This window comes from Zingiber officinale, chromosome 6A (genome assembly GCF_018446385.1).
Source record: "Zingiber officinale cultivar Zhangliang chromosome 6A, Zo_v1.1, whole genome shotgun sequence".
Lineage (NCBI taxonomy): Eukaryota > Viridiplantae > Streptophyta > Magnoliopsida > Zingiberales > Zingiberaceae > Zingiber > Zingiber officinale.
The window spans coordinates 100482748-100495146 of NC_055997.1; the positions used below are offsets into that span (position 1 = coordinate 100482748).

General features: G+C 42.1%; 3 protein-coding genes across 4 annotated transcripts; 2 read left to right on the plus strand and 1 right to left on the minus strand.

Moving 5' to 3' along the window:
* The first annotated feature begins 2245 nt into the window (after nt 1-2245).
* LOC121997168 (fatty acid desaturase DES2-like) lies at nt 2246-5432 on the plus strand. The gene is made up of 2 exons (XM_042551433.1): nt 2246-2401; nt 4147-5432. Exon 2 carries the CDS (start codon nt 4173-4175, stop codon nt 5358-5360), a length of 1188 nt encoding a protein of 395 aa, XP_042407367.1. The 5' UTR covers nt 2246-2401; nt 4147-4172; the 3' UTR covers nt 5361-5432.
* A 752-nt stretch (nt 5433-6184) lies between these two features.
* LOC121997170 (cysteine protease XCP1-like) lies at nt 6185-7580 on the plus strand. Its single transcript, XM_042551436.1, has 3 exons — nt 6185-6676; nt 6768-7006; nt 7112-7580. The coding sequence occupies exons 1-3, from the start codon at nt 6223-6225 to the stop codon at nt 7472-7474; spliced, it is 1056 nt and encodes a 351-aa protein (XP_042407370.1). The 5' UTR covers nt 6185-6222; the 3' UTR covers nt 7475-7580.
* A 63-nt stretch (nt 7581-7643) lies between these two features.
* On the minus strand, nt 7644-11954 carry LOC121997169 (AT-hook motif nuclear-localized protein 10-like). 2 transcript variants are annotated; one of them, XM_042551435.1, is made up of 6 exons: nt 11287-11954; nt 10699-11214; nt 10396-10448; nt 8895-9026; nt 8540-8701; nt 7644-8114 (listed from the first exon to the last, which is right to left on the minus strand). In XM_042551435.1, exons 2-6 carry the CDS (start codon nt 11180-11182, stop codon nt 7866-7868), a joined length of 1080 nt encoding a protein of 359 aa, XP_042407369.1. In that variant the 5' UTR covers nt 11183-11214; nt 11287-11954; the 3' UTR covers nt 7644-7865. The 2 variants fall into 2 exon arrangements, with proteins under 2 accessions (XP_042407369.1, XP_042407368.1); XM_042551434.1 differs by having other exon boundaries at nt 10699-11840.
* Between the last annotated feature and the right edge of the window lie 445 nt (nt 11955-12399).

Consider the following 12399-nt stretch of genomic DNA (forward strand, 5'->3'; position numbering starts at 1 on the left):
CGGATCATCTCATTAGTAGTGCATTGAAGAGTGATTTCCAAAATTGTGTTGTTGCAAACTGCTGGTCGAGACATGCTTATATAAGTCGTTGAGGGCGCCTTCAATGCTCTTGAGGGTGCCTCCATCCCCGACGGATCTGCAGCGTGGATGAGCTTTGACTCCTTCGCAGCCTATCCACTTAAGGGTGCCTCCAATGCCATGGAAGGCGCCTTCAAGGCCGTCCGAGGTGCCTCAACACTCCATGAGGGTGCCTCCAACTTTGCTGCACACGCTCTCCAGCTCTTGCACCTGAGGCGCCTCCAAGCTCCAAGGAGGGCGCCTCAAGTACTGTTCATCCGAGGCAAACTATGCTATTTTGTCCCTACAAGATACGTTAGTCCCAAAATACAAAGCATACCCTGCAACACAAAGTTAGCACGCAATAATAAGACAAACATAAATGTTTTGGCAGTCACCGAGCTGTCCGGTTCTGTTTTCAGATTTGTGACCGGAAACCCTAGATCCAACCGACGCCTACTGGTCGCTCTTCTGGGGAACGCGTCCTCACCTACTCCACTCAGGAGTATACCTGTTGCCAGTTCAATCCTCTAGATCGACTGGGCTTTTGCTCAACTCCCGAGTCTTTAGGTCTTTCCGCTGGGCGTCCGCTCCACGACCCGCCCAGACTTTCCACCCGATCTGCGACACCGGGATTTTCACCTAGAGTTTCCGCTCTAGGACTTTTGCCCGAAGACCTTGACCCGCCAAGTCTTTCCGCCTAGGGTTACCACCCCCTAGGACCTAAGGTTACCACCCCCTAGGGTTTTCTGCCTGCCTAACCGCAGCTAGGACTTTTGCCTAAGATACCTTAGGACTTTTCCTGTAAACTTATTCAAACACATTAGATCACAAATAACCTTAACTTTGAATCCTTTGCCATTATCAAAACTCAGGTTTGATCGTCGGATGCTTCCTGCACCAACAAATACCTCTTGTTGACTCAAACATGTGCCAACACTTCACCTCAGAATCTACAAGAATTGGAGCCCAAAATCTCCTCAAGAATCTTCTTTTATATGCTTCAAGACGAAGCTGATTTTTGCCTATCAGTCGATTGATATTACTCATCACTTAATTGATATGTTGAATTCAATCATTTAAACCTACAGAACAGTTCTTTCTTGACCTATTTGACCATTATCAGTCGATTAATGAAACTCATCAGTTGACTGATGTCATTAGTCGAGTCTAACAATTGAATTGACTTTGCTACTATTAGGTTCTAATAATCATCAGTCGATTGATACAACTCATCAGTTGACTAATTCCATTAATTGAGTATATTAACCAAATCAACTTGCTTCTGTTCAATTTCTAAGGGCATTAGTCGATTGATCAAATCCATCAGTCGATTGATCAAACTTATCAGTTAACTAATACTTGAGTTTTACAAACATAGATCTTTGAATGAGCTCTATTTCACAATGAAAATCATCTCATTTTGATATCTGAGTCAAAAGTTATGACCTTCAGAAAGTCAACTTTGACCCGCTTAGTCTTTTCGCTTGTCAATTTCTCATTGGATTTATGATATCTTTAAGCATCCGGTCAACCTTTACCTACTTAATTTTTTTACTATCAAATATCTGATCAAATTTAACATAAATTGACATCTTACTAACATATTGATCAAACACTAAATTCCTCCCATCCAAATTTAGTCTAACTTTGATCCCGATTAATTGCATTACATTATTTGAATTTTAAGGTCTGAATTTTATATAAATATATATATTTAATTGTACGAGGAATAATTTTTTAAAAAAAATTAGAGGACCGGGATTATCTTTTTTGTATTCTTCTAGACCCCTTGCGTCAACAGCCCATTGCGTCAACGGCCCAGAGGATAATCGTAGTGAAAAAATAATATAAAGAATTCACTAAACTACCAGATAAAAATAAATTAATAACTTTAATTATTTGGTAAATACGTTAAAATAACTTAGTCATATTCGACATTAATTTATACTTATTGGCACATCAAGAAAAAAAAAGAAAAGAAAAGAATGACATGTAGTTTTTTCCCGTCGACCAGCTAGCGTACGTAAGCAATGCAGCATTCATCGTCCAGGACCAATCATAGATTTCCATGTAGGAACTGAGCTGACGTGGCGCCATGCCATTGTTGGATAGGCTTGGAGTGGCCCACCATAGGGAGGGAAGGGGAACCCTGCCCCCGCTATAAATGCGGTCGCAGGAATCCATATTCACAGCAGGCGACGGGAAGACGAAGAGCGAGGTGGGGGTGACTGGTGAGAGATCGATTAGATTACCCTACGGAGACGGAGAAGCCCTCTTCTTTCTCCCGATCTGATTCGGACTCCTCCGATCCTCTTCTTCTTCCGCGCTTCATCTTTATCTGGTAAATCTTCTCGCTCGCTTCTAGATGATGTATGTTTTATTTTGTATTTTCCATTAAGTTACGCCAATCTCGTATAGCGTTTCCAGTTTCCACGATCTGTTTCTTTGCTGCTTCATATCCGTAATTAATTTGCTTGCCTGCGTCTTCCATGGCGAGGAGCGCGCTGGTCGTGAATGTTCTGTTGCGTCTTGGATCAGAGATTTATGGCCATCCGGCGGACCGGTGAATGTTAATGCAGAATCGTTTTTTTTAAATAAAAAAATAAAAAATCGTATTTCATCCTTTGGTCGTGTCGGACGTGGCGCGCTTTCCGTCGCTATTCCCGGTGGTTGTTTGCAGTAGCTGTTTTCGGCCGACAGAGTCACGCCTTTTTGGCGATGATATGATTTTCGTTAAATATTTGTTTTTTACCGGTTTGATATTTCATATATTTTGAAGCAGCGCTCCGTGACCCTATCGTGAACGCGAGGAGTCCGTAAGCTATCGATTTAAATAATTAGGGAATCAAAGAGGCCAGAGCCGTGCATGTCTCTCCGATGGTCGCTAGTCCGTCCGTGTCCGTCCTTGAGGGAATCACGGACGTCTTCGAAGACACACTGTCGGGCTTGGGAATCTCAACGAGATACGGATGCTCCACGTTTTTGCGCTGCGCACCGATGGATCAGTCAGTAAAGTGGTCCATGTTCACTATGCATGCCGGCCTCGCTGGCAGCCGCTGCATGCTTCCGAACGACATAGGAAGACGATGATTTTTTTTTTTTTCTGTTCTTTTCGGATTTTTTTTTGTTATATTTTGTTTTTTTTTATTCATCGCGGTGAGATTACAGCAGCTTAAGACGGACCTCTGGGGAGGCGGTACTCATCCAAATTCGTGGGATTCGTCTCGTTGGAATTGGCGGACGGTGGGAGGTAGCTGTCTTGCCTGCTCAATCTATATCGTATAGTGGTCCATGTCGTCCATCTATTGGGCCTTCACATGGTTCGAGCTCCTTTATTGGTCTCTGCTCGTGTCGCTTTTCCACTAGGAAAGGGCGGATAGCAATATAGAGTTGACTCTCACTAAGCAAATTCGTAGTCAATTTTGACACGCTCAGTCTCTGTAAAGCACTCAGATTGAAATCACATTTAGGGATGGTAATTAGGCAAATCTGATCTCCTATTAAATTCGTCTTATTCAAGACGAGTTTAAACCAAATAAAACGGATTACAAAATAGGCCTAAATCCGTTACTAAGTTTAGAAATGGATTCAAAACGGGCTACAAATTTTAATGAACTTGTCCATGTATAATAATAATAATAATAATAATTTATATTTAGATTTATAATATAATAATAATAATAATTTATTATATATATTTTTTAAGTTTAACGGATTAACAGGTTCATATGAATCCGTCGCATGTTGAGCTGACTGATCCATTTTTTTCTAAATAGAATAGATTTTGGGATCGATCAAATCCCATCCGAATCCGCCCTGTTGCTGTGAATGACATCCCAAATTTATTTATTTTTTAAAATTTTCTTATGGACGGATCAGTGGCCAATATGTTGATCCATGGTTTACAGCTTTATGGCGGCCATCGCCCTTGGTTCCCTGTTATATTCCAATGTGATTTTAGTTTTATTCACTGTTTTTAAATTTTCTCGTAGGCATCTTTGATGGGTCCGTTTGACTATTTGAATGTCGAACTTTTGCGAATTAAATTAAACTTTAAGAGTTCCGTCTTGCCATGTGGGTTTGCAGCTAGCTTTGCCGGAAACAGCGCGGTCATGGGCGCAGGCGGACGCATGACGGTCCAGGAGCTGGAGTCCAAGGACACATCCATACGCTCCGACGGCGGCGACAAGTCCCTCCACCGCTCTCCCACCGAGAAGCCACCCTTCGCCCTCAGCCAGATCAAGAAGGCCATTCCGCCGCACTGCTTCCAGCGCTCCGTCCTCCGCTCCTTCTCCTACGTCGTCCACGACCTCCTCCTCGTCGGAATCTTCCTTTACTTTGCCCTCGCAGTCATTCCCATGCTCCCGATGGCGCTCGCAGTTGTTGCCTGGCCGCTTTATTGGGCAGCTCAGGGCTGCGTGCTCACCGGCGTCTGGGTCATTGCCCACGAGTGCGGCCACCACGCCTTCTCCGACTACTCTATACTCGACGATGTCGTCGGTCTCGTCCTCCACTCCGCCCTTCTGGTTCCCTACTTCTCCTGGAAGTACAGCCACCGCCGCCACCACTCCAATACCGGCTCCATCGAGCGCGACGAGGTGTTCGTCCCCAAGCAAAAGGCGGCCCTCCTCTGGTACACCAAGTACCTCGACAACCCACTCGGCCGCCTCCTCACCATCGCTGTCACCCTCACTCTCGGTTGGCCTCTGTACCTCGCCTTCAACGTCTCCGGCCGAGCCTACCCACGCTTCGCTTCCCACTTCGACCCCTACAGCCCCATCTACTCTAGCCGCGAGCGCGCTCAGATCTTCATCTCCGACGCCGGCCTCCTCGCCGCCGCCTCCGCCTTCTTCCGCCTTGCATCCTCCCACGGCGGCTTCTGGTGGCTCCTCCGCCTCTACGGCGTGCCACTCCTCATCGTCAACGCCTGGCTGGTCGTCATCACCTACTTGCAGCACACCCACCCGGCACTCCCCCACTACGACGCCACAGAGTGGGACTGGCTCCGCGGCGCCCTCGCCACTATCGACCGCGACTACGGCCTCCTCAACAGGGTGTTCCACAACATCACCGACACCCACGTCGCTCACCACCTCTTCTCCACCATGCCGCACTACCACGCCATGGAGGCGACCGCGGCCATCAAGCCGGTGCTGGGCGAGTACTACCAGTTCGACGGCACGCCGCTGCTGAAGGCGTTGTGGAGGGAGGCGCGGGAGTGCGTCTACGTCGAGGCTGAGGCTGACGCTGACGCCGGGAAGCATCAGGGCGTGTTCTGGTACCGCAACGAGCTACTTTAATAAATCATCCTCTCGATCGATTCCTCCATTGACTGATGCGCATTAATTAGAATAAGGATGGATTTAAAACTACGATGATGGATCGGCAGTTAATTTTGTCCTACGTGTCTAATCGATCGTCAATTCCTCTCCTCCATTAATCAATTTCTCTCTTTCTTGCTGTCTCCGTCACGTTCCACCGAGAAAGGACATGTGAAAGCTTGTCTCCTCGACTCAAGTATATTTTATAAGATTTTAAGAGGCATTTGAATAAAATTAAAAGGTATTTTAAAATTTATTGTTAGATTACAAAATTGTAGCTCACGCCGAAGATACTTGCACTCAACTAAATGCAATGTGGTCCCAATTATTGACTAAATTTTCAACTACCGTATGCTAATTATGATTAGGGGCTTGCCGATGTAATTAATTTAAATATTTCAGAAATAATTTTTGAATTTATTTTTTCATGATAAATTAAACTATTTATATTTCCCCCTCAGTTAAAATATTTATATTTAAATCATCCATGAAGTTTCAGTATACCTATTTTTTTTTTTTAAAAAAAAAAAGCTGATTTAACGTCATCAAAAATACCCTTTAGAATTTTCAAAATTATTATTTGAGGAGAATGTGGTATGGCACACGTATAGTAAATCGGATGCATACAAGTTTAGGCATGAACCAAACTTGTAGAGCGACTGTTTCAAGTTTAGCCAGCCATCTCTATTAATTCATCAAACCAAACTTGAAGCCAAGGTCCTGATCGAAGTGTCCTACAATTAATTAACAAGGAGAAGTGGCTGCATATATAAATGCATGTAGGATTTCAATGTTTCAAATCACCAAATTAATCCATCATCTCTCTCGACTCTTATTAACAATGAATCTCTCCGTTCTCCTCTTCCTCATTTTCACCCTCACCTCTTGTGCCTTTGCATCATCTAGGGCCAAAGATTTCGGCTACTCGTCGGCTGATCTTGTGTCGGAGGAAACCTTACTCAATCTCTTCCACACCTGGGCAGCCACCCACGACAAACCTTACTTGAATTCACCCGAAACGAAGTCGACCAAATTTGAGGTCTTCAAGGACAACCTAAACCACATTGTGGCCACCAACAAGAGGAGGAAGAGCCACTGGCTCGGCCTAAACGCGTTCGCCGACATGGACCATGATGAGTTCAAACGCAACTACCTCGGACTCAACCCAAAACCAAAGTACTCGACTCATACGAGAAGCACGACCTTCATGTATGAGAATGTGACGAACTTGCCCAAGTCGATTGATTGGCGTACAAAAGGGGCTGTCACGCCAGTTAAGAACCAAGGCGGATGCGGTAATTAACTATTTTCTTTTTCTTTTTCTTTTCTTATGAACAAAAATGATAGAGTGAATTATGTATCATTATGTATCGATTTAATTTACAGGGAGCTGTTGGGCCTTCTCGACAGTTGCAGCCATGGAGGGCATAAATCAAATTGTGACTGGGAACTTGACATCATTATCCGTGCAAGAACTTATCGACTGTGATATAAAGTTCGACGAAGGCTGCAGCGGAGGAACCATGGACTATGCTTTCGCCTTCGTCGCGGCCGTCGGAGGGCTGCGCACCGAGCAAGACTATCCATACACCATGGAGGAAGGCTCTTGCCAACCAGCAGCCAAGGCATGCCAAGCAGTACCATATATGTTAATTACACTACTTAAAACTATATATATATATATATATATATATATATAATCATGGACGATTGGATTTATTTGTTTACAGGGAAGCGAAGCCAAGAAAGTGAGCATTAGCGGATACGAAGATGTGCCGAGGAAGAGCGAGGAGAGCTTGTTGAAGGCTTTAGCACATCAACCAGTGAGCATCGCCATTGAGGGTTTTGGCAGGGATTTGCAGTTCTACAAGGGGGGAGTGTTCGAGGGGCCGTGCGGGACAGAGCTAGATCACGGAGTGACGGCGGTCGGATATGGGACGACGTTCGACGGCCGGGAGTATATCTTGGTGAAGAACTCGTGGGGGCAGGAATGGGGGGAGCAAGGCTTCATCAGGATGAGGAGGAACACAGGGAACGTGGAAGGGCTCTGTGGCATGTACAAGATGGCTTCTTATCCTACTAAGAGCATTTAAGCTAGCCTTTTTTTTAAGCGATCGACCAGGATTGATTTATTATGTTATAACAATGAGAAATTCAAAGGAAAAAAAATGCAGAATTGTTTGATAAAAAATTATTATCAGAAAAGTATGCGAAATGTTTTTCTTGTTAAAAAAAAAAAAAAGAACTAGAAGGCACAATAAGTATTGATAGATTTTGGATCGCAAATAGGATTAATTACAACACAATGAAACAAGCATAAATAGTTCATCTCTAACTAACTAAATAGTACATCGTTAAAATACTCTGATGACGATGACTCCGACGCTGACAAAACAAACGATATAACCTCAGAAAGGGCAACAAAGTATCATCCTACACAAACAAAACGAAGAACAACTTGGAACATGGTGGTCACAGTGAGAGTCATTTCCATGCAAAAGTAGGCATCTCCTGTTGGTTGTTATTCAGAGATCCGATGTTCTGGTTGAGCGGGCTCCCTGATCCGTCTCTGGAGGATTCGCTCAAGGTGCCATGGGAGGGTGGACTACTTCCACCGGATGTGCGGATTGGGGGTATCGGTGTAAGCTTCATCGGCGCAGATGAGGGTAAATCAAACGGGGTAGTTTGCTTTGGTTCCTTTTTCTCATTGGCGATGAAGCTCCCAACAACCACCTGCAGAGATCAACAAACTGGTTCTTTTAATTGGATGTAAATGCATGCATGCGATAGAGGACATAATCGATCTGCCTCAAGACTAACTGACATAATCACCAAAACAAGTAAAATTATTTCATTGTGAGAAAGATTTCTACAGATAAACTAAAATGAAAGGTTTGACTGGGAAATTCCAGTTGCAATTTTAGTTTATTTTAAGACTTAAATTATCTGTCTACAATTAAAAATAGCACATTTATGTCAGCTAATTGTCTTTCGAGGAAGGAGAAAAATATACTTCAGAATAAATGAAGTGAGGTGCACACACTACCTACCGTATGACTTAAACACAGTGAATTGGATTGAAGCACAATTGGTGTCGGAAAGCTCCTTTTAGAGAGGGAAAGAAAGAAAGCTCCTTTCCGAGAGGGAATGAAACAAACCTGAACTGGTGATGCTGCAGTAAGTATTCCTGCCACTCCTCCGCCCAGCACGCGGCCATCAGGACCAGCCAAAGAAACACTTAGTCCGCCTGTCCGACTACGGTGGCCACCTCTGTCAGAGAGCAAAAATGAGCCTGACAATGACAATATCTCAAATCGGCCCTGAACAAGAATATCAAAGCAAATAAACTTTTGAGATGAACAAAAAAATAAAGTGGAAAAATAATGAATTTATGATTTATATACTGATAGTAAAACATCTAAAGAGAAGGGCAAAAATGAAACAAACTTAATGAGTCGTTGGAAAACAGTTCCTAAATGATGGTAAAACTTTGAATCAATCTCATACACAAACCTCATAAGTTACAGTTCCACCAGAAGTTGCCGCTTGCCGTAGTGTTACATTTGATATTGCACCATTTGCTGAAAGGATACAAACAGAACGTGGACCATGTTGAGAAAATGACATGATTTTTGACCAGACGTCCTGAAAATACAAATCTATTAATTATCAGTGACTTATTGACTGTGAAGCTAAACAAAACAAAGTAATTTCAGAAGTTTGTATTTGGGAAAACTGTTCCTCTTGAAGATTGTATTAAAATCATTTGTTGTCAACCTAATGAATAGTTTTAGTGTAATGGCCAATAATGTAGAAATAAAGCTGTCCTTGTCACCAAGTTGATTTCTGAAAGTAAGGTGTTTGACCTGATAATTTGTGGTGTTTTTGAATGTATCAGAATTTTCTAAAGTACAATCAGGCTAAGAAGATGATGGCTGAACTAAGAACTTGTAGAATGTTCATAAATCATAAGAAAGTCCGTCTTTATTATGTGCAGGGAGCAAGGGTTCAAAATGAAGTATAATATATCACCTTGCCTTCAGAGAGTAACTATATTGATTGATAAGAGGCATATTTAAACCATAAGTGTTCAATTTGAATATTGATTGATGGACAAACTATATTGGACATATAAAATAAAGCATAACTTTGGAGACTGACAAACTACTAACTTAATTCTTTCCTTGAGACATGAGAATCTATAACCTGTTAATCATCCTTTAAACCCAATACCAACTTGCTAAAAGTCTACTATAGCAATAAAATATGCTGTCAATTGGATTCTTTGAATAACCTCTCCCCGTGTCATCACAACAAGACCTTGGTAGAAGATATATGTCATTCAAGGCACTTAATCCCTCTGATCTTGTATTCCATTGATAATATTATGTGTTCGAAGTCTCGGGATATTCAACCATGCAACAAAATTCTATACAAAAATAATTAGAGGATAAAAACACATATGCTAATCCCAATTAAGGGGTAGTACACGAAGATGACACAAGACTTCAAACATTCCTCTTTATTTCAATCATGTACTCCTTGTCTTAGTTACTTGTTCATCAAAATTTCTTTTTGTGAATAATAAATACAAAATATCTAAAATTCTATGATACACATGTTGAAAATGATAAAAATACAAGATAAAAAGGGATGAATAATGAATTCCACACGACTTGAATAAACTAAGAGCATATTGCAACAATCAGGATCGAAAAACAAAATTAAATTTGGTGAAATCTGCCAAGCAGTAGCATCCTTCAGAATGTATTAAGCACAATGCTAAAAGCTAGAAATTTGAAAAATAAAAAATAAAAAATCAGTGTCGTGATGAATCCATTGCTCATAACCTCATAAGGCATGACAAAGTTAAATCTAAATACTGAGAAAAAAAAACATAAAGGCAAATCATGGCAACATTGAAGAAAAACTTAAGAAATAGAAATTTCAGTAAAATAACAGCATTCTGATTAAACACAATATGTTTTCCATCTTAGAAAGAAGCAAGCAATACCTCTCCAGCATTTACAGTAATCACATGAGGAGTAAACCCAATCCCTGCTGATCCTGCAAGTTTGACTCTCCATTAGATATTAAATATAAATATAAATATATATACCAGCAGATTGGGGAAAAAAAATTCTTTGTGAGTTTGACTGAATAATTTTCCTTCACAACATGTAGTCAAAACTTAATTTTACAAACAGATCACATCACAATTCATAACAAACAGCATAAAACATATGAGTCGGATAGAAAAGATGAAGCATCCCTAGTTGCAAACACAAATTCTGTATGAAGTAGAAGAGGGAATGACCTAGAGCAGCAATCTGTTGCTTCTTTCCAGAACCGGGAGGCCGGCCCTTCACCTTCTTTGTAGGATCCGAATTAACGGAAGAGGAGAATCCACCTGGTGGCATGGAACCAGCCGCAGAGGTAGGGTTCAGAGCAAGGGCCATGGTGCCATCAGGTCCGTACTTCCTCGGCCGTCCTCGCTTCTTCTTAAGTGGCTCCCCAATGTTGATGCTGAGGCCATGGAGCGTCGCCGGAGATGAACCTTCCGTGACGCTGCCTGCGCTACCTCCACCTCCTCCTAGGTGAGGCGCAGGAGCAGAAGCAGAAGCAGCAGCAGCAGCAAGGGGAGTAGGGGAAGGAGAGGTGTTGCTTATTGGCTTGTATATTGCGGTGCCATCTTGTGTGTAGGCCAAGCGCATGCTTTGGATGGTCGGAGGGGCTTGCGCCTGGCTTTTCTGAACGCCGGCACCAGAAGGAAAAATTCCTGGCTCTGATCTCACTTCCATGCTAACCGTGAGGAAGCTTAAAACACCATTACCTGGAGAAACCAGACCTCACTTCAAGCAACAGAACCCCCCAGATTCTTATTCGAAATACCAAAGGAGCGAACCTTGAACTCGATTGCAACCTAGAATGGCAGGGCTCACTCCGCAGTACAAGCGCCGAACAGATCAGGAGATAAATCAGTCAAAAGTTTGAATTTTTACTGCAGGAACCTACACGAACAAGCTCGAGAACGCTAATCCATTCGTACGACGAAGAAGACAAGCGACGAGGAAGAGCGACGACCACAGGACGAGTCGCAGACTCGGGGCACAGAATGGAAGAAAATTCAGGACCAACGTAAACCTCACAGGATTACGCCAACGATATTAAGCTGACAAATCAGAAATTTCGACTTAATCGCACAGAAAAATCCGACCTTTTTCTAGATTTCCGCTGTAAAATTTCATGATACACCGGAAATTCCGCAGATTAATCGGAAAAACAGGATAAAATGGATGGGAAAAAGGAGAAACAGACGAGTTCACTCTAGAGTACCAAGGAGAAAAAAACACAAAAGAAAAATAAAAAAAAAAAAGCCTAAATCGGTTGTCGAACCGCCTAGGAAGCGTCGCGAAGGCGAGCAAATTGGGGCGAATCGTTCCGACATTTCCAATTTCTTCCCCTTTTTATCATTTTCCAGAAACCCTCTCACTTTTTTAAAAGAAATTAAAATTACGAGAAAAGGGGGAAACAATACAGCGATAAAGCTGCCGAAATTGTTTTTCTTTTCGTGGATCCATTGTTATCCAAAAGTAATAAAAGAGGATTAGTAAACAAAATGCAATGACGCATGTCGATCGTTGACTTTGGAAACCTGGAAGCGTTGACTTGATCTAATCGGACATGGATTTGATGTTTGTTGCATGGATATCTCCCATGCACGAGCCTTACGTGAGTGTTCCCATGACTATTAAGATTTGTTTTTATCCGAAAATTTTTTTAAAAAAAATTGATGCATCGATTTTAACATAATCAACTACCACACTATTTCAATTTCGATTGTAAACACCTTGTCAAAAGTATTTAAATAATTTAATCGATAATATTATATTTTCGTCAATAAAAAATGGAAAAAAAATTATCTGAAATATAATTAATACTTCAAGCCCTGCTCCTGCACTTAATTCATCTGCGTGTATTGATGGAAGACGCAAACCTAATTAATAATTCTTTAATT